The sequence below is a fragment of the Pygocentrus nattereri genome, chromosome 9 (assembly GCF_015220715.1).
Source record: "Pygocentrus nattereri isolate fPygNat1 chromosome 9, fPygNat1.pri, whole genome shotgun sequence".
Taxonomy (NCBI): Eukaryota; Metazoa; Chordata; class Actinopteri; order Characiformes; family Serrasalmidae; genus Pygocentrus; species Pygocentrus nattereri.
Genome location: NC_051219.1, coordinates 11,904,404 through 11,925,793, shown reverse-complemented (window position 1 = coordinate 11,925,793; position 21,390 = coordinate 11,904,404). Strand labels below are relative to the sequence as shown.

At 42.1% G+C, this 21,390-nt stretch overlaps 1 protein-coding gene across 7 annotated transcripts in view; it reads left to right on the top strand.

The window, feature by feature from the left end:
• Positions 1 to 21,390, top strand: part of utrn (utrophin) — a 327,694-nt gene that overhangs the window by 120,807 nt on the left and 185,497 nt on the right. For all 7 annotated transcript variants that reach the window (XM_037541492.1, XM_037541493.1, XM_037541496.1 and 4 more), the window contains 11 exons: positions 1,801 to 1,976; positions 2,224 to 2,359; positions 2,988 to 3,137; positions 4,891 to 5,055; positions 6,241 to 6,342; positions 7,146 to 7,275; positions 7,983 to 8,161; positions 8,549 to 8,666; positions 9,378 to 9,583; positions 11,554 to 11,708; positions 13,159 to 13,348. In XM_037541492.1, the coding sequence (XP_037397389.1) occupies positions 1,801 to 1,976; positions 2,224 to 2,359; positions 2,988 to 3,137; positions 4,891 to 5,055; positions 6,241 to 6,342; positions 7,146 to 7,275; positions 7,983 to 8,161; positions 8,549 to 8,666; positions 9,378 to 9,583; positions 11,554 to 11,708; positions 13,159 to 13,348 (1,707 nt within the window). The remainder of the gene's footprint in view (positions 1 to 1,800; positions 1,977 to 2,223; positions 2,360 to 2,987; positions 3,138 to 4,890; positions 5,056 to 6,240; positions 6,343 to 7,145; positions 7,276 to 7,982; positions 8,162 to 8,548; positions 8,667 to 9,377; positions 9,584 to 11,553; positions 11,709 to 13,158; positions 13,349 to 21,390) is intronic.

Genomic DNA, 21,390 nt, shown 5'->3' with positions numbered 1-21,390 from the left:
TGCATGTGTATATATGAAGCATGTGGCCATTGTATGTATGTAGGTGATTAATGTGTGGATTGCTTGTTCCATTGTCGCCCCTAGACTGAATAATGGTATGACCCAGAATTAATGTGGGAGGGGGCTACCAGGTTAAAAGGGAAGGGGGACAGTGGAGGAGGGGATGCATGTTTAAGGAAGGTCTGTGCGACTTCGCGGCCTCAGACCCAACGCGACAGCATCGCTTTAGTTCTGTGTGAGACAGATTTCTGCTGGCTGCCGAGTCAGTGGAGTCATTTGGGTACAGCTTTGTTTATTTATTTATTTATTTGTACATACTTTTGTGTGGAAAACTACAATAAAACTTCAGCGCACTGTGGAATTGAGTCCTGATATCCAAGATCGTTGAAGGGGGGGCCTCCAGACCACTTATTGACCACAGCACCACCAAAGTGGCGACCACACATCACACGGGTGTTCACCTATAAACTTAGGATGGTCCAGTTACATCAGATTTCCTGCTTACAAAGGCCAGAACGAACCAACCATCATAAGAGAGTGGCCACAACAGTTGCCTGTAAGTCCTGAAGCATTGACGATTACTCTAGGCATGTAATGCAGTTCAGTTTCATTTTGACCATATTTTTTTTCCATCTAGTGAGCATTTAAACGTTTGTGTGACTATTATTTGTAAAAATAAATTAATAAAGGGGGTGCGGTCAGCAGGGCTAATGCAGTCCTCGATTAAAAGGCAGCAGCAAAACCAGCTTTTTGTGTTTGAGGTTGAACCCAGAGTTCAAGAGAGCATCACCACAAAATATGCGAACCGTCGTTTGTTCCTCACATGCTAATGTTGTTTGTTTAATTAGCTGCAAACAACAAAGGAACAACAAACCAAAAAGGCGGAATTAATGACGAACGCATAAAAAGCTGCTGTTTATTTTGCACATCTGAGCACCACATCGGCAAAGATATTTGTTCAATCGCTTCAGTCGGTTTGTTTGATCTGAGAGAAACGAGGGTTTTGAAGAGATAAAGTGAACTTCTCGCCCCCAATAATGAGCTCTCTGGCTATAAAGCAGCGTTCAGTGCAGTTCATAAGCCCGATTCGTTTTATGTTTATGAGCGTGTGAGGGTTTTTAATTGCCTTTTGGTGGGTGTGCTATAGTAGGCCTTTTGAGCTGAGTCCACTCTAAGAACCCAGAGCTCTGTGAGGTTGCACAAATCGGGAGGGGAGCTCATCTCCCTGTGATGGCCAATGAGAGAAATACAAGCAGGCTGGATCTGGGCCTGACACATTTAAGCTCTGCTCACATCACAAGGCTTAATGCTCAGTGTAGCCAAGTTAGTCACACAGAACTCAATCTGACTGTTCTCGTTATCACCACATGGCCTCGTATTATTCTGATCTGAGAGCAGGAAAAGTATGCTGCTGCTTTAACTCCTTGTTTGTGTGGACACTGTAGGTGTAAAAGAATATCGGTCCATGATTATAATTCACTCATTATAATATTCAGTAGTTTGCACACATGTTGAGGCCAAATTACAGATCTCACGTTATTTGAAACCTTAAAACAAAGAAAAAAAAACAGCAAAAAAGCTTGATGTACTGTTTGTGTTGGCTATATTGTCTATTACTGTGTTTATAGCTTTGGCGTTGTATTTGTCTGTTGTGTTTAGTTTATTTTTGCTCTCAGAGAATTCTGAATGGAAATGCATTGAATTGTTTCCTAAAAAAAATGATCAAATCATTGTGTGTGTGTGTGTTTGTGTGTGTGTGTGTGTGTGTGTGTGTGTGTGTGTGTGTGTGTGTGCGCGCAGGAGCTGGAGGAAGGCCTTGCTAATCACCAGTCTGTCTTGGCCATGCTTGTCCGGTCAGGCGAGCACATCATCGGGCAGCTCTCATCCCCAGACGGGCCGCTGCTCCAGAACAAACTGGACAGCCTATCGCAGCGCTGGAGGATCATACAAACTCAGCTCGCTGACCGCCGCCGCAGGTAACCATGGCTGTGGAACACTTAATGTGCAAATCCAGACTAGCCCCTTTTTATCTAGGCTAAAGGAAAATTGGGGCAAATTACACATTTACTTTACTTTATGATGCAGTGTCATATTCAAACATCAGTAAAAGCATGTCAGCCAATCAAATTTCAAAACGCATTACAGAACGTCCCCTGGTAAAACAGTGAGTGCTTAGTGACCGGAATGCTTACAGAGTTTCAGTTTTCATGTGTATGTGTTTAGGCTGATGGCTGGTGATCCTGCTGTGTTAGAAGTGGTGCAGCGCAGCGCTGATTTGACGCACTGGTTAGAGCAAACCGAGGGCGCTGTGGCCACTCTGCCTGTGTCCGCTACTGACAGAAACCTCCAAGAACTGAAGGTGAGTTAAAACTGTATCCAGATCACCACACACCAGAGGTTTTACAGTTGCAGCTTTCTAACCTGTGCAGCAAGCAGGTTCTGAAGAAGGCTCAGGCCATTATGAGCGTTCTGGTCATCCTGTTCAGAGGAAGTTCCCGCCATGAAGACAGGGAGATTCTGCACAGCCATTACAATATTGAATTTGTACTCATAACCCAGCACTAAAACACTTCACTCACATTCTGTTCTGGTATGAACATCTACAGCCTCGCCTGTCCGTCGTGTACGTGGTCTGTTATTCCGTTTTTATTTCTTTTATGTCTTTACTGCCATGTGTTCCCGGCTGCACTCAGATTTCCCCACCTGGGATAATGGCAAGTTTTGACACTGACCTTTCTGAGTAGTAGGTGCTCGGTGCACTTCTCTCTCTCTCTCTCTCTCTCTCTCTCTCTCTCTCTCTCTCTCTCTCGCGCTCTCTCTCTCTCTCGCGCTCTCTCTCTCTCGCGCGCTCTCTCGCTCTCGCTCTCTCGCTCTCTCTCTCTCTCACACTCTTGCTCTCTCTCTCTCTCACACTCTCTCTCTCTCTCTCTCTCTCTCTCTCTCTCTCTCTCTCGCTCTCTCGCTCTCACTCTCTCTCTCTCTCTCAGGCCCTGGCGGAGGAGATGGATTTGCAGAATGAGAGTTTGACGTGGCTGAACAGGAACGGAGCTCAGATTCTAGCTAACTCCAACCTGAGCGCTCACGAGAAAGACGCACACGCCACCAAACTCCGCCACATCAACATCAAGTGGAGCAAGGTCAGATTTATTCACGGTTGCTCATGTTTAAAAAGCCCTTTCTGTGGCTTTTCAGGGGCAGCCTTTTTGCTGTGACCTGAGCAGCTCAGATTAAATTTTGTTGTTGAAATGTTTGCGGTGCGCAAAGGTCCTCTGTGTGATCTGATTTTGAGCGACCGAGTAAAATCCATTGACATTTTGGTGGCATTCAGCGTGGAAGCCTTTCTGGCGACTGACTCACACACTAGCCAGTGTGGAGTTTGAATGTGGAGTGAGGGAAGAACACGGAGATGGAGAGAATGGCATTAGTTGGTCAATAGGCTGTCTGGCTCAGAATGAGATTATGTCTGTATCGACTGGTAGGAGCTGGTAATGCGGACTATAAATTAGCACATTGAGGTCTTAAAGTGATTTCGTAAGTTTATAACATAATTTATTACATATTTATTGCTTAATGTATTATTTCATTCTTATATCAAATGGAGTTGATCCACCAAGGGATCTGGTGTCTGAAGTCTGCTTTAGTTTTGTACTAGAACTACAAAAAAGATCGTTCTTCAGGGGTTCTTTAGTTAAAAAAATGGTTCTGTAAAGAAACATGATTAAAGAGTTCTTTGCTTTGTGAAATGGTTCTCCAGATTGATGGGGAATGTGTTGTATATGGCTCTCTATAGAACCTGTTTGGAAAGAGTTCTATATAGCTCCTGTTCATATAAGGTTGCGTCATAAAGGTTCTAAATAGAACCATATGCAACACATTCCCCATCAATCTGAAGAACGCTTTCATGATGCAAAGAACCCTTTAATCATGTTTAGGGTTCTTTGAATGTTCATGGTTCTTTATAGAACCACTTTCTTTAGTTTTACAGTGGAACTACATATGCACTCCTTAAAAAATGGTTCTTCAAGGGCTCTTGTAAAGACAAGTGGTTCTATATAGAACCATGAACACCCAAAGAACACCTTTATGTGATTTAAAGGGTTCTTTGCATTGTGAAATGGTTTTCCAGGTTGATGGATAATGTATTATATATGGTTCTATATAGAATCTTTTCTGTATACAATGTTCTGTGTAGGAGAAAAAGGGTTCTTCTATTTTTACAAACTTCTATCATAAAGGTGCTAAATAGAACCGTATACTACACATTCTCTGTCACTTGGAAGGACCCTTTCATGATGCAAAGAACCCTTTAATCACGTGAAGAGTTCTTTGAATGTTCATGGTTCTTTATAGAACCACTTTCATTAGTTGTGCAGTGAAACTCCATGTATACTCCTAAAAAATGGTTCTTCGAAGGTTCTTTTGTAAAGAAAATGGTTCTGTAAAGAGAAAGGAACACTCAAAGGATCCTTTATGGGATGAAAGAGGTCTTTGCGTTGTGAAATGGTTCCTCAGATGGACAGAGATGTTTTCCATCAGTACAGTACCAGCAGCTTTCTTGAAGCTTGAATATTGTTCATATTTTTGACCAATTTTTATGAGTAAAAATTGGTTATGCAGTGACAGTGACCACATAAACAAGTTCACTGCAGTCTGGTCTGTTTAGCTCCAGTGCAAATATAAAAGAAGCTTAATAAACTTCAGGCACTAAACATCAACTAGCTTTAATCTGGCTGATCAACTAGTTTTAAATTTAGTTTAAAATGAATATTGTTTACGCTTTTGGCCAAATGATCACTAAGATTTTGCCCATCATTTATGTTTTTGTAATTAATATCTTTCTCCGTCTTTCTCTTTTGGCTTCTCTCCTTTTACTCTGGTTCTCTTGTTCAGGTGACTCGTGAGTTGTTGGATAAGGTCGGTGAGGTGGAGTCCAGGCTGCAGTCTGACAGTCAGTTCCAGGAGAGAATGGCCCGTCTGGGCGATTGGTTTTATCTCACCCATCAGAGTCTGAGTGGGCGAGGAGCCAACGCTGCTCTCTCGGCCGCTGAAATCCAGGTGAGCTGCTGAGTCACACATTTGAACACAGCGAGCATATGCAATTTTTAAAATGACAGAATTTAAAATTTTAAAATTTAAAAACGACAAAAGACAGTCGGCCTTAAACACAGTGCATTTATAAAACCATTGCTTTCTGACGTTACTTGTGTTGTTTTGCACATCAAGCGTGGTCATTTATTCAATTTATTACTTTGTTCTATTGCAGCTCGCAGGTGTGTCAGGTTCAGCTCATAGTCTTGAAATCTTTTAGCCATAACCACAGGGCTGTATGCAATAAGTATGCAATAAGCACAGAATTTAAGACCAACATCCTTTGACTTTGATAAGTCATTGGTGGCATTTTACTTTTTTGTTTGTTTGTTTTCTTTTTTTTGTGTTCATATGTTTTAATTTTAGTTGATTTTTTTTTTGTACAGCGCTTTGGACAACACTCATCTTTCAAATGCTTCATAAATAAAAGTGCCTTGACTTGATCATTCATCTCGAATCACACCGAAAATAGGCCTGATTAGCATGTAGTTTATCGCTGTTGTCTGAACCAAAACCATGTATCTCCATTTTTATCTTTTTTTTTTACGTTTTTGGCATAGTTTTAAAACGCCTGCTGCTCTTAACATTGCTAATTTCATGATGAATGGACCAAAAGAAGTGACCCAAAGTTACTTGTGAAAAAGTCTTATGTTAAAAGTAAATTGTGTTTTTTCCTTCCCTTGTAAATTTAGCATTTTAGGGATACAAGGTTTAGTTCCAACAGCAACGTTGCACCACGTTCCTTAGAAATAGTGAACCGAGTCACAAGATTCACAGCTCGGCTTGAGACTTGAGTTGGACTTGCATGAAGTGACTTGTGAACATTGATTGGCCCGAATGAGGCATGTCTGCTTTAGATGCTGTCCAAACTGCTTGTCCTAAAAGCAATGAACTAAAATGACTCTGAATTTAATCTGCTTTGGCTGATAATGTTATTGCAATGAGTATTTAAGTAGAAAACTCCTTTAAGCGACTGTTGAACTTGACTGACGGTTTGTCAGTGATGTTCTTGAAAGAGATCTGGAATTATTTGGTAGCTACTATGAAACCAGTATGTAAACAAGCAGTATGTAGAACGTGCGCCTGCTTGCGATCGCTAGTGGTTTGAGGGGTTAAGTATGGGTGAAGAAAAGTGTTTGATTCTGTGTGCAGGCTCTGGAGGCGTCTATGCGGGAGCGGAAGAGAGAGCTGGAGGATCTCCTCGCTCATTCCATTGAGCTTCAAAGGAGACAGCTGCTTCTGCCTCAAGAAAAGGTTGGAGTCAGACAGCAGGTCGCTGTGTGTTGCCTAAGGCTAGCATGCCGTATTGCGTACACTGTGAGGTGGAATTGATAACATTAATGACATAAACAGAGAGCTGGTTTAGGATTAGATCGGATGAAATTTGATGAAAGGTTATGGAGGAGTTACTGAGCAGGTAGCAAATGAGTGAAACGTATTGATTGTAGCAAAGTCACTGTAGCAAAGTGTGTGACCGTGTGATGATTAGTCTCAAAAGGTTAATCATGATATTGTGTTAATATCTCCCAAGAAAGTGTTGTGCCTTTATCACACAGCTCGAACTTACACGATTAAGTAATTAGGCACTGAACGGCTACCTATTAGGAATGCACCAGTCATCGGTTTTTATGGCCGATTTTGATGACTTTACAGCCAAACTGGCTCATGTTTATCTGCCTTTTTATGCTCTAACCTGGAGCTCTCACTGTGTGGGCTAAGTGTGCTTGACAGCACGTTTCCAGTGCTTTTTATTAGCCGACAGTGCAGTATAGATAACATTCTGTTATATTTACTGTTTTAATTACATGAACTGAAGACGCTACAGAAAAAGTTAGAAAGTAAGAGGTGGCTGTTTTCCCACAATGAGTGGGAATGACTTTTCTGTGCACATGTAGGAGCAGCATTCAAATACAGTGTGAGCGCACTTACCCGATGTTATTTACATCATACAAAAATAATTGAGTAGTTGCTGATGTTGTGTCGTGTAATACTGTCACTACATTGTTGGTAGCATGTTGGTGCTTTTAGTAAATTGATTTGTGTGTTTGTGTATTTAGAGTAAAATAGAACAGCTGGCAGCAGACTGGAAGTCTCTGGATGTCAGACTGAAAGAGATAACGCAAGGGCCTGTGTCGCCGTGGACACACCAGGTCAAACAGCAGCAATTCACAGCTACTGGACTGCCAGGTAAGATGTGGAGAACCAAAATGCAAACAGACACACTCTCTCTCTCTCTCTCTTACTCAAATCCAGATTTAAAGAGGAATTCCACTGATTTTTTCGAAGTTTGTGTGTAATTCTGCGGTTGCGACATAGACAAAGGCCCAACTTGAGTTTCTTTACAGTGGTGCTGATAGGAACCAGCGATGTCCTCAACACAAATATAGCCGTTTTATTTACTGGTCAAAACTACCAGTGAACCTACACATGTCTTCTGAGTTTTTATATGCAATAGTGCTAAATCTGGAAAGTATCCGTTTGAAATGATTAATGCATTTTTTAGGACAAAACCTCACAACTATCACAAACAACGTCTGACAGCAGGCATCGCATTCAATACCATTATGTCTACTAACTTTCTGTGAGGTAGCTGTTAGCAGCATTACATGCTTCACACACCTGGTTCCTATCAACTCCACTGTGAAGGAACTTGAGCTGGTAAGTCTCTCTAGAACAGAACGTTTCACATCAAAACACTTTGAATGACTTTGTTTACATTTTAATGATTTAGTTACGCTGAAATTTTGGAAAACCAGTTGAATTCGTCTTTCAGTGGCTCCGTTAGCTGCAGTGAAACAGACACATACTGACATTGATTATACCTTTTTTTATGTGATTTGAACTAATGGTTGAATAAATATGTCACTTACAATGCGTCTTTCTCTCTGTGTCAGTGTTGTCTGAGGTCCAGCGGTCAGCTCTGCTGGTAGAAGCCCCCCTCAGTGCAGACAGCTTGAGTGACCGGGCCACAGAGCTGGCCGACTGGCTGCAGCTTATTCAGCAGATGCTGAAATCCAGCATCGTCACTGTGGGCGACACAGACGAGATCCGCACCACCATCAGCCGCCTGGAGGTGTGTTCCAGTTTTTCTGCACGTTTCATCTGTCACATTGAATCCACACAATATTTTCATTTCAGATTTGTTGCACCGCTTGAAAACACCAGCTGCCAACTACACTGTAGATATTTCATCATGAGTGGACCCACAGAAAAGGCACAAAAGAGCTTAGAATGAAATGATGTTACATTAATATACAATCAAAGTTGAGGATAGTTTTTCCGTCACTGTTAAATTACTTTTCTCAGATGAGAGGTTTGATTTTAAGAGTGACCGTTTGCTAGAATGTTCTGTCAATTATCTACCAACAAATTACATAAGCAGGTGAGAAAGCATCTGTTTGTACAGGTGTATCAAGGTGTGTGTGTGTGTGTGTGTGTGTGTGTGTGTGTGTGTGTGTAGGTAACTAAGGGTGATCTGGAGCAGAGGCATCCTCAGCTGGAGGACATCTTCACTTTAGCGCAGAACATCAAGAACAAGACCTCCGACCTGGACGTGCGCACCTCCATCACTGAGAAACGTAAGATGATTCTTCTTCTTTTGCTTCTTCATCTTCTTTTATGTCATCACCATCATTATCGCTTCTTCTTCCGCTTCTCCTGCTCCCATCTGCTTCTTCTGCTTCTACTTCTTTGTCTGTTTCTACATCTTCTGCGTCTGTTTCTTCTGCTTCTTGTTCTTCTACTACTACTTCTGCTTCTTCTTCAGTTGCGTATTCTTCTTCTTTATCTATGTATTCTTGAAAATGGAACTTTTCCCATATTGAAATGATGACTGTGTACTTGTCGTTGTTTTCCCTCTTACTTTTTCACTTTGCTGCTTTGATTTTGTCATTTCTATATTTTTATACACTTTATGTATTGTTTCGTGCTTTATAAGATATAATTTTTTTTTTTTTACTGCTTTATTTTAAAGAAGTAGTAGAAGAAAAGTTAAAGTTCTTTTTGCTCATTTTTCATGCTGTTAGAAAGCTTTGTGCAGATTTCTTTGAAGTACTGCTCCAGGCTTTGTCTGAGTGAAAACAATGAACTCTTCAGAGACAGCTCGCATAATTTGTGCGACAGCTGGCTCTCTTGTGTAAATGTGGATTTTGCAGACAGAATTGATGCACAGTATTGGTACAATGTTGCGCACTTGCTTATTGAGGGCTTTTATGCTTTGTTTTACATTCTGGTTCTCTTCGTTAGCACAGAAAAACACTATGATCGTTCTTCTCCTGCTTTGTGTCCAGTGGAGAAGGTCCGCAGCCAATGGGACAACACGCAGCACGGCGTGGAAGAGCGGCTTCTACAGCTGGACCGCATGATCACCCACAGTGACCAATGGGAGGACCAGAGGGGACAGGTGAATGTTGTAATTGACCAGAACGAGGCACGTTTACGCAACCTGCTTCAGATGAGCCGAGACCCTCTCACCAAACAGATCGGCGACAACAAGGTGAGAGAGAAGGTTGAAATCTTAACTGCTAATGGCTAAATAGAGCATCTGATTTATTTCAAGATGATGTCACCCATCGGAATTTGGTTGGTTTCACTTTGATGTACTTTATGTAGGGACTGCCATGCAGCAATGAACCTTTCAGCTAGTTTAAAATAGTCACTGGATTTGAAACATGTTTATGAAGTTTCCAGCATTGGGTCATGAAAGGTTTTGTTTGGCGTCATCGAGCCTTTACAAAGCGCTTAGTTTTCGTCATAGTACCATTTTGGCAATCACTTGCCTCTACATGTCATGCAAAAACAGTGGTCTGTGATTGGTCGGTTTGCATGTCCATCCGTTGGCCTCTTAAACTACGTTCACATTACAAGGCTCATTGGTCAAATCAGATTTTTTTGGTCAAATCCAATCTCTCTGACATGATGGTTCACACTCGTTTAGGTGAGTGACTTAAATCTGTCATTACTGTGAACGAGCCTGTGTCCTACTGAGTAGCGTCACGTGAATTAATCAAGTGCATCATCAGTGCAAACTAACGGTCAGAACGAGCTTCGCTGCAAAGAGAGTTAACTCTGATCCGCTCTCAGCTTCACTATTAGAGCGAGACGAAGGAGAAAAAGGTGAGATGTTGCTTTTCCACTGTTTGCAGGCTTCTGTTTGGCGCTGCTGCCATGGTAACGCTGAATGATGGCTCACACGCAGCGGACAAAAAGTGTCACATTCAGGTCACATGGCCACGAATCGTATGCGTATCAGATCTAGGACCACCTATGAAAGTGGCTCAGGTCAAATTTGAAAAGATCAGATTTTCGTGTCCACACAGCTCTGAAAACATCAGATCTGAGTCACATTAACGCAAAAAATCTGATTTTTGCCACTTCAAACACTTCATGTGAGCGGAGCCTTGCTTTCAAAGTAGGCAAATCCTGGCAACACTGAGCAATGTAACCTACCACACTCTAGCCCAAAAGTCTGGCTTGTTAGACCGTATGAACTCTGATCAATTTTGAAGATTAGCTGTTCCAGTTGGACGTTAAGTGATGCAGATGTTCCAACATTATTATATAAAAATATCCCACTCCAAACAGGGAGCAATATAAATAAATAACCTCTGGAGAAGGTCTGGTCTTATTTGCTGTTATGATGGAATAGGTTTTGAATGCACGTCTTGGGTGTATATGTAGATATGTCATCAAGGATATTGCAAGCAGTCCATACTTGGGTCTTAGTTCACCCATTAATACACTAATTAATTTACTCATTTATTCATCTCATTGCTCCAGGTTGGATTATTGAGGTTCAAATCTAATTTCTGATAACACTCCTGTGTACCTGAATGATTAGGCCTGCGTTCATACCATTTATTAAAGCTTATTTCATGTGATATGTCCCTAAAAGTCTAGAACCAAAGAATAACATTCAACTCAACTGAACTTATTTCCAGGCTGAACCACCTTTATGCAATATGTTGTGATAATTTCAGCAAATGGTATTTTATACAAAGCCTGTCAAAACTTGATTCTAGCTTACAGTATAATCTTTAGCTAATGAGTTTTCCCTCAGACCTGTACAGCGAGTGGTCCTGAAGGCTTTGCATGCACACTGTACTTTAAATTGCAGCAGGTAAAAGGCTGTCTTACAGTACCCGGGTTGACCTGCAGCTGGCGGTAGAGTATCGCTTTAAAGGTGCTCCTGTGCGCTCGTGTATTGTCACTCTACGGGATGCATTTTGATTTTACAGACAGTAGATTAAAATAATTTAACATACCTTCACAGATCTTTTTTTTTTTCCCCCCACAAATATGATCATTTTGATGGCACCGGTGGGCTTCCACTTTGAATTATGCTGGTTTTCTCATTTTCTCATATATTTCAAAGTGTTTAGCTGTTCCTCTGTTGGGAGATATCTTGACATCTGAAGTGTCAAGTTAACCTTTTTATTCACTGTATTTTTGTACTCGTTTCTCAAGGCCTTCCTACAAGACCTGAGCAGAGAGCAGGTAACCGTGGCAACCTTCAATGAGCTTTGCAATCAGCTCCTAGAGGACTATTCTGCTGACGACACCCGCAGGGTCAAAGAGGTGATGGGCAAACACATCACAGCCTGGAACTCCATCAACAACAGGTACACACACACACCCAGAACAATAGGGGAGATGCAAAAGTGGTCAGCAGCAGCCACATACACAGTTTTGAACATGTACGATCGCTCTGAGCGTAGAAAATACCAGTGCTATGTGGGACAGCGCACCAGTGGTTCAGAAGGTACATGCATATGCCGCCATACGTTTGCACAGCAGCACTCAGACAAGATATCCCGCTTGCAAGAATACAACAGATGTTCACACATTCTCGTAGGTCTACACTGACCTGCTGTCCACCCTAATCAAAATGGAACATATGGGTTCGATTCTGCGCATACAGACTTGACTGTGTATCTTATGATCACATCTGGACTGATTGTAGACTAATTGCGCTCAACAACGCCATCAAACGTGCAGGATTTCTTGCGATTTTAATATGTAATTCCACTGATTTGTGCCTGCAAATTGCAATGGTTGAGATGTAAATAGGGGCAGTGGGCTGGGGGTTAGGGAACCAGCCTCGTGATCCCGTTATCCCCAGAGCATGACTGAGGTGTCCTTGAGCAAGACACCTAACCCCCAACTGCTCCCCAGGCGCTGCGGATTGGGCTGCCCACCTCCCCGGGCAAGTGTGCTCACTGCCCCCTAGTGTGTGTTCTCACTAGTGTGTATGTGGTGTTTCACTTCACGGATGGGTTAAATGCAGAGGTGAAATTTCCCCATTGTGGGACTAATAAGGGTCGCTTAATCTTAATCTTAAACAAACTCATTCAGAGCGGTTTGATGTGAAATGTTTCATCGTAGAGAAACTGACTCACTCTTTGTTAGTTTTCTCTACAGTTTCCTTACAGTGGCGGCTATAGGAACCAGGTGTCTTGATCTCTACGATGCGATGTTCCGACATCAGGGAGCCGATTCATAACCATGTCATATAATAGCTGTCTGTAAGGAAGCTTTTACAGGACTGAATGTCTTCAGATGTCCACTGTGCACCACTGTGGACAGTCTCAATAATTGACTCTTAACGAAGCATTTCACAACCACTGTGAATGACTTTGTTTATATCTTAATTTCTGCATAATTAATTTATTTGGAAAAAGCAGTAAAATTCCTCTTTAGTACACTCACTGTTAGAGGTGGGCGATATGGCAAAATATAACATTGTAATACTTGAAGAAATATTAGATGATGTTACAATATTTATCAGACATCTAATCAGTTGGAACAGGAAAAGAAAAAGTATGATTAATTGATTAATCAGAGTTACCAAATAATCTCTATCAATTCATTTAGAAGCTACAATTTAATCAAAGACATCTTGAGTTGAACTGAATAACTGACGGCCCTAACAGCAGTTCTCTCTACCATTCTCATCGAATAAAGCCGTTTGTGAAAAGGTGAATGTGTTAAATGTTTGGAAGGACAGGCAGGTGGTCAGCACACCTAGAGACCACCCTGCTGAAGCCCTGTTAACTGTTATGTCATTCTCAGAACGTCGGATCGCCAGGCAGTGCTGGACTCGGAGCTGAAGAGTCTGCAGGCGTCTCTCAGGGAGCTGGAGGCTTTCCTCAAGTGGCTGCAGGAGGCAGAGACTACAGTCAACGTTCTAGCTGACGCCTCCCAGAGGGAGGAGCTTTCTCAGGACTCTGCCCATATCAGGGAGCTCAAGGGTCAACTACAGGTAAGAGCTGGTTTTTTTTTCCCTCTCTTTAAAAGTGTTTGGGACAGACTCATGAGGCGTACAGGCTGTGTACAGGGTGCAAAAGTCAGAGACCATTTTTCATTGATTTAATTCCCAGTCCGGTGGAGCCTCAGTATCAAATCTAGTCTTTTCATCGTTTAGTGTGGTCACTCTTCACCTTTATTACAGCTTCCATTCTTTTCAGGAGACTCGCTTTCAGTTTTTCATAGAAATATGCAGGGATATTTTTCCACGCTTCCAAAGTTCAGTCTTAGATGTTGGTTGGTTAGTGTGGTGGTTAACACCTCTGCCTTCTACGCTGTTCCCCCGCCTGGATAAGCCCCCTACACTATACCAATAAGAGTCCTTGGGCAAGACTCCTAACACCACCTTGGCCTCCCTGTGTAAAATGATCAAATTGTAAGTCGCTCTGGATAAGAGCATCAGCCAAATGCCATAAATGTAGTAAATGTAAATGTTTCCTGCTTCTTAAGATCATAACACATTCGTTGTCAATGCCAATCCATTGACCAAGAACTGCAGCAGCTTCTTTGCAGATTTGCTTCTTGGTTTTTTTTCCCATTTCTTTTTCTAAGCAGACAGCTACACATCCTTTCAGACCCACAGTGCTGAGTCATCTTCTCACAGGTGAAGGATGGACAGGAACACCTGTGGATGTTGTCAGATCTGAAGCAGTGTGATATTCTCTCCTCTCTCAGTGATGAAAGCTCTCAGTGCTGTTTATGAGATAGGGACTGTGTTGCGGATCTACCAGGTCTTGGGTTGTTGCTGGGAGCTCCGCTTTCTCTTGCTCTTTTAATCATTTCAGGAAATCTTTTTCTTTGACTTTCTTCTTCCTTATGTGAGTGAATTATATCAGAACTCCTTAGAAATAAAGCTCTCCTCAAAAATCAGTAACTTGTAGTTAATGGACATTTTGAGTGGACAGGAAACAAATGAGGGATGACTTTGACTTTTGCACAGCACCGTATGCATTATGTATAAATTACAGCTCATTCTCACTTTTCAGAAAGCTATTATAGTGGTGTTAGGAGCTCATTTGCTTGTCTTCAGTGCCGCTTATAGATTATAAGCATAACAACGTCACACATCTCAATGTCAAGATCAATTAATTCAATAAAAAGATGCATTTTCTTCAACTTATACCTGAATAACTCCAGCAAAGAATTTCGGTGTGTTTCAGTTCTCTAACACTCTCCCTCTCTCTCCCTCCCTTTCTCACTCTCTCTCTCTCCCTCTCTCTCTCTCCCCCTCTCTCCCCCCCCCTCTCTCTCCCTCTCTCTCTCTCTCTCTCTCTCTCTCTCTCTCTCTCTCTCTCTCTTTCTCTCTTTCTCTTTCTCTGCTTGTGTGTGGTTTTTAATGAGTTTTTCATGTGTCAGCTTTGACACTCTGAGATGTGACATTGATGAGTTCATAAGGTGTTTTTGCTGTGAACACACTTCTTATCCATGTTGGTTGGCTCTGAACTCCGTCTGAAACGTCTATGTCTTCCCTCTTCAGCATTGCTGTCTCCTGATGTGATATAATATGGCTACACTTAGACTTTAATGCAGGTCTATATAAGGCTGAAGTATGTTAGCACAGCAGGATGCTGCCTTCTGCATACTTGAGTGTGTGTGTGTGTGTGTATGTGTGTGTGTGTGTGTGCGTGCGCATACACCAGTACACTTTCCATCCTATTATCACCCTGTCCCCTTTCATTTGTGCACTCTTCAACCAAAGTATAGTATGTACATGCTTAAAGTGCGAAGCAGTGAGTCAGTCAACAGGAGAATTTTAGGCCCAAACAGCATTTATAGGCTTTGAATACTTAACGTTTCCGAATGAGCGCTCAGGCTGGAGCTCATTACTCTGATAGCAGCACTGATACAGAAGTAAGGCCAAGACTTAAAGCTTTGTGGAGGGATTTGTTTTCGTAGACAGTTTAGCTGCTTTGCTGAATGCAGCCAAGTTCATAGTCCTTTTGGTAATGTTTTGGCCCAAATTCCATTCCATCAGGGGTCAAGTAACTTTGCTAGGGAAGCACAGATCTTGTTTGGGATTGAAGACGTGTTTGCCGTTTGTTGTACTAGATTCGTATAGATTTGATCATTTTCTAAGCAATCAGCTAAACTGATTATTCAGCTTATCTTTGTTTATCTTCATCTCTCAGCTCTGTGGCGGCTAAACAAGCGTGCTCAGCTTCACGTTCACCTAAATGTCATTCAGTAGTCAAAACTACAGCCAAGCAAGTTGTGTATTTAGCTGTTTCTTTATGTTTACACATCATTTGTCATTTAAATATCTTTCACTGACTTCTCTTGCTTCAGTCTTTCACAGAAAAGAGGTGACATTCTGAAATTGCTGTGGAAAGTTTGGCTGTGTTCAGTCTTTAAGTTACTTAATGTTACTTGTATGATGATTTTCATAGCATAATATTGCTTGTGAAGTAATTGCCATTTTATCTGCTTTTATCAACAAATAATTCATTAAAAATAGTAATAAATAAGCATCTAGTTGTAAATTGTTAGAAATCTGTAATTCTGGTAAACCTTTGAATCCAGAATTAGGAAGCAAATACCGACATAATGAACGAATATGAGAAAGCATTTAGATTATTTCGATTATTATTATTTAATAATGTATATTACATAATATATAATATATATATATTATTATAACATATTACATGGAGATCCTATTTGAGTGTGGTGCTGTAGACAGTATGCAGTGCAAAACTTCAAGTACATTTTTAAACTTGTACTAAGGAGCTTAAAACTTTCTGCAGTTCAGATGTTTAAATAAAAGGAAAGAGGAACAGTGTTGTGTGTTTTTTTAACCTGATCTTTTTTTTGCTGCGTCCAGTGTTTTTCATATCATTAAGTAGGCTGGCTGGCCTGCCCTGCCAAACTCTCAAGCTGCCCAGCTTGGTTAAGACGGATACGTTAGTAAGAGACAGGCTAATATTTGCTTTCTAGCATTCAGTATGTGTGTACTATGCGGTCAATTCTCAATCTATTTTCATAAGATTCAGATTTCATGTATCTGATCATTTATATGGCAGTATAGTATATTGGGATGGCAGAGGCAAACTGGTTTGTGCCATAGGAGCAGCGTCTGGATCTTTTTTTTTTATTGATTAGCTCCTCCTACTGGATGTTCACAGACATGGGTAAACCTGGGCATAAAGAAAAGCATGTATCTCCAAAATAGTAGCTTTACAGGAGAGAGCAAAAACATTTGAAAGCTTTTAATGCAAGTTAACTGTGAGAGAGAGAGAGAGAGCTTGAAATAGAAACTTAAGTTGGAGCATTCCTTTACAGGGTCCATGTTCTACATTATTCTTATATTGAATTTTTTCTCTTAAGATACACTTATAACATCTTTTGGTTTTATACACCAAAAATAGTTTTCATGCATTTATACATGGCAATTTTCTACAATACATTCAAAACAGGCATTTCCATACACTGACCACATGCAGTGTGAATGGTATGTTTTTGAAACTTTACCTGCGTTTAAATAGACAGAACAAAAACAAAGACAGATGTGGGCATTTTAAGCTTGTAAGATTGTGATCTAGTGTATATATACAGTTCACTCTCCTAGCTTAGAAAGACTAAGAGCTGCAGGGAAAAACGTCTGGAAGAAGCTGTAACGCTCACAGCATTGAACGTTTTGTCTGGGTTATTTGACCAGAGGCTGTTCAAGGCCGGGGTTCCCAGGCCCTCCAATGGTTTGCAAGCTCTTGCTAATGTAACTGATCTGAACTGTTCGCTCTGGTCTCCACTTCACTGTCGATCATTAAAGTATATTTCCAGGCATTGATTTAGTTCTGGAGTTCACCAGCCATGCACAGATGTAGGATTTACCGTCTCCCACTGATTCAGCTCTTCGGTTAATGTTCAGGGCCTTGTTGGGAGGTATTTTCCTCAAAATTGCACTCCAGTTTTGCTCTCCATGAGTGCGACAATAAGCCTTTTTGTGCTCTTGTAAGTGAGACGGCTTCTGGTTCTCTGTCTACGATGTAAGGACACACGTTACCACTAGTGCACTGAAACAGCAGTTGTTCAAAGTTGAAGCCTTTGCTGATCTTTCATATCGAATTAAAGGATAGATTCTTGTAGCCTCGTGTTTTGCTGTGATTTCTTTGCATTGTGTGTCAATTCATTATACATATGTATAGATATCCATATATTGGCCATGTGTATTCTTTCTACTGATGGACCCAGATTTCCTCTCAGGTATCCATCTGTTTGTGTATGTAGTTCACTGTGTAGCTAGTACGGGTGTTGCTATAAACATATTGCATTGCATCATAATATGTTCTAATGTATTGTATCATGGCTGGCGTGCCACGTCATGGCTGGTGCGTTAGCTCAGGGCTAGTGTGTTAGATAAGGACACTATAAACACAGCTTTCTGTGCTGTTGAACGGTGAACGCCTGATTTGGGAGGGACGTTTTGAGGCACTGCCTAATTGTTGCTGTATTCTGAGTCAAGACACCACCTGGCTCGACACACCCCTAACGAGGTAGACATCTGGTATACCTAAAACGCACGTTGACCGTAATTTCAGTTATAGTTAAGTTGTTGTTAATTGACCAGGCCTAGTGTTTCTCTGTTCCACTGGCAGGTGTGATGCTTAGACAGTGGGTTATGTCAGGTTTGTTGGACTAGGGAAGCACTGAAGACTCTAAGCTCCAGTCCTCTGCGTTTCCTCAGTGCCCGCAGTGTGCGTATGAGTGGTATGCATGTAGACCCTGACTGGTCAGGGATTACACCCCCCCCCAACTCTGCTTCACTGACTCAGAGAGGATATTGATTTTAGTCAAGACCTTTTTACCGTGCACATGAATGCGGCGTCCGTGATGAAACCTTCGGCTTTGTCCCGCTGAACGCGTCCTCGTGTTGGAGGTGAAATTGCACCAGGCGTGGACTCTTCTTGGCCTTTCTTCATTCACGCATTCATTTCTCTTCTTTTATTCTTTCTTTCTCCGTCTCCCTGCTTTCTCCTTCATCTCCACTAACATCTGCATCTCTCCCTCTTACATAGACCATAGTGTGGTCTCTCTCACTATAGCTGGAGCTGCTGCAGGGTGGAGCTTTGGGCTTCTAGTGTACGAAAAAGTAAAACATCTAAAATGCACTAAAAACTGGTACAGCTGCAGGCCAGTATGCTAGTTAGGCTAATGTCTTTAATGAACTGTATCAGTGTCTTTCACACAGGTTGATTAATAGGTGCAATAGCGAAAGCTTTTGTTGCAACGCTGCTGTTTCAGTCTTTATGAAATATGGCCTTTTTATGTCTCTGTGCAAATACGGTTTGCAGTTATATTTTAATGTATGTCTTTTTTTGTGTAAACATCTGGTTTATGTTTGTGTCAACATATAGTTTAATACTGCTTCTTAAAACGCACATGTATGATTCGTAATGTTGAGCTGGAGGCCTCTTATAAAGTTTTTATGTACAAAGAACAGTCGTAAGTCATTTCTACACGACCATTTTCTAACCTCTCTTTGTCCCTTAGACTTAAACAGGCTGTTTTTGGTTACTGTGCCTTTAAGACTGCTATGTTTCTGCCCTGTTCTGATTGGCTGACCTGTACGGTGCCTCATGTATAAAGCACTGCAGGCTGAAACACTCCTTAGAACTTCAGCACACATGGGCGTGGCTAAACTGCTGTAGGCTGAATACCAAAAAAAAAAAAAAGAAAAGTGGATTGAAATTGGCTGTTTTTGCAGCTTAGTGCCCATAAATGGACTGTGTGGACTGTGCATTAGGCTTTGAAAGATTAACCCTGTTTACACAGTTTATAACTGTTATTTAGCCAAGCTTGGTTTCCACGACGTCGACTTTACGCATCATCAGGCGCTTTTAAACGCCATCTGGTGGTCATCTGGTTGTTTATTGGCCGCTGTGCCGTTTCTCTAGAAAATTGGTCAGATATTGAGGGGAATGGGGTCATGATGTCATTGCGGTTTCCACAGCGACGGCGACCAGCTTGTGTATTTTTTTTCATGGTGCACTCACTGGAGCACAGAGGTGTTAGCATGATGCTACAATGGTTTCCCCATTAATCACTGTCGCTGCAGCGTAGAGTCGCTAACATGCTAGCGTCCTTATATCACAGTGCCGGGGGGTGGGGGGGGGGGGGGGGGGGGGGCGGGGGTGGTGGGAGGCAATGACACGCACACACAGACGTGCAGGAGAGAGACCTTGAAAACATAATTAGAAGAATGTTGTTCAATGTTTTCCTTAATCAACAGATTCCTCAAATGCAATTTCACTCTCATTGTGCTCTTTGAGCGCAGAGAACATGAAAGGACACAAATGCATTAGAGGAGTGATAGAGGGCGAGGGAGAGAGAGAGGGAGAGAGAGGGAGCGAGAGAGCGCGGGCATAGCTAAGAGGCACGGTGTATTAACCTACATTAGCATCTGAAATAACCTACATTAGCATGCAGTAATGACAAGAGCACAATTCAAACAACTCGCCAGATCAAATCGGCGCACGGCGTCATCAGTACCTGTTACAGTCAATTCAAAAGTTTGGGCGCCCCTCGTCGGATGACGTTTTGTTGGTTTTCTAAGTGAAAACAAGTCGACCGATCCTCTGCAGGGAACCCTGCTGTACATCTTAACACACTAGAATGCAAACGCTATCACACATTTTATGTTCAGTTTATTTTTCTCCGGTATTAAAGGTGCGATAGGATGCGTTTATTCAGTATTTGTTCTTTGATGTCTACGTAGAAGCTGTGTGACATTGGTTGGGGTGAAAAATGCCCAGATGTGGCTTTACACACCTGTTTACAGCCCTATGCCTTGGCCCTAAAATGAAACAAGCTCCCTTTTTCAGGGGCTTATGAATAATTTGTTGAGGTCTGGTTTACAGCGAGGCGTCACGATGGTTCACACAGAAGCAACGCGTTGAATGTATGAACCTGTCTGTGAGGAATTTAGGTCGTCAGACTATTTAGCCATGCTGGTCACTTGGACCTTGCTAGGAGCTAAAGTTACCTAGCAGCATAAAGTGAATTAAAGCTGTTGGCTCACTATAAAATCACACAGCATGGCTGCTGCTTACAGGTTGCTGTTGAGGCTTTGTGGGTTGTGATGCTGATAGATTTGGAGCTGCGCCTCTGCTCGGTCTCTTCAGTGTCAAACGCTGAGCGAAGCTGCTTGATATGGTGCGAGGTTTGAGAAACTGCTCGGAGTGAAAAACGAACAACTTTGAGTTATTAAGAAGTTATCGTGAAGTTGAATTTTCCGTTCTACCTTAAATGGTCCCACAGTTTTATTCTGGCCCTCTATATTCTGGCTCCTGTACAAGCTGTAGCATTTAAGGCGGAACAGGACAGTCTAGTAAGAAGTTGGCGAATAGAAAGATGAGCCTCAGCCAGTTGGGCTCATTGGGATGGGTATGAAAACTGCTGATATCCCCTTCACAGGCTGTAACTGTAAAATTTCAGTAAACAGTCTGCCATGTTCATTGCTGTTGCTCTGTTGTCGTGGTTTCCTGCTGGGCTGGGCTGTGGGCGTGAACAGTAATGAGTAGAGACTGTTATGTAACAGTTGAGGACTTTGGGATTGGCCTGTTTTACTGCCCTCTTTTACGACGCAGGACTTGTGTTGTATGTTCTGAAGTCTCCTTGTTCATCTGTGCCAGTGTAAACACAGTTTTCCATTCTGTGGCACCTTTAAAACTGAGCTCAAAAGAATCCACGTTTGCACTGACGTTTGCAGACATGTCATATTAAAGTGTGTCTGTAGAGGACGTGTTCACTTATTTTCAATGGAAAATCAACAAGACATGGAATTTGACCAGGGTTCAGTCTCTCTCTCTCTCTCTCTCTCTCTCTCTCTCTCTCTCTCTCGCTCGCTCGCTCGCTCGCTCGCTCGCTCGCTCGCGCTCGCTCTCGCTCTCGCTCTCTCTTTTTCTTTCTCTCTCCCTCCCTCCCCCTCTCTCCCTCTCTCTCTCTCTCCCCCCCTCTCTCCCTCCCTCCCTCCCTCTCTCCCTCCCTCTCTTTCCCTCCCTC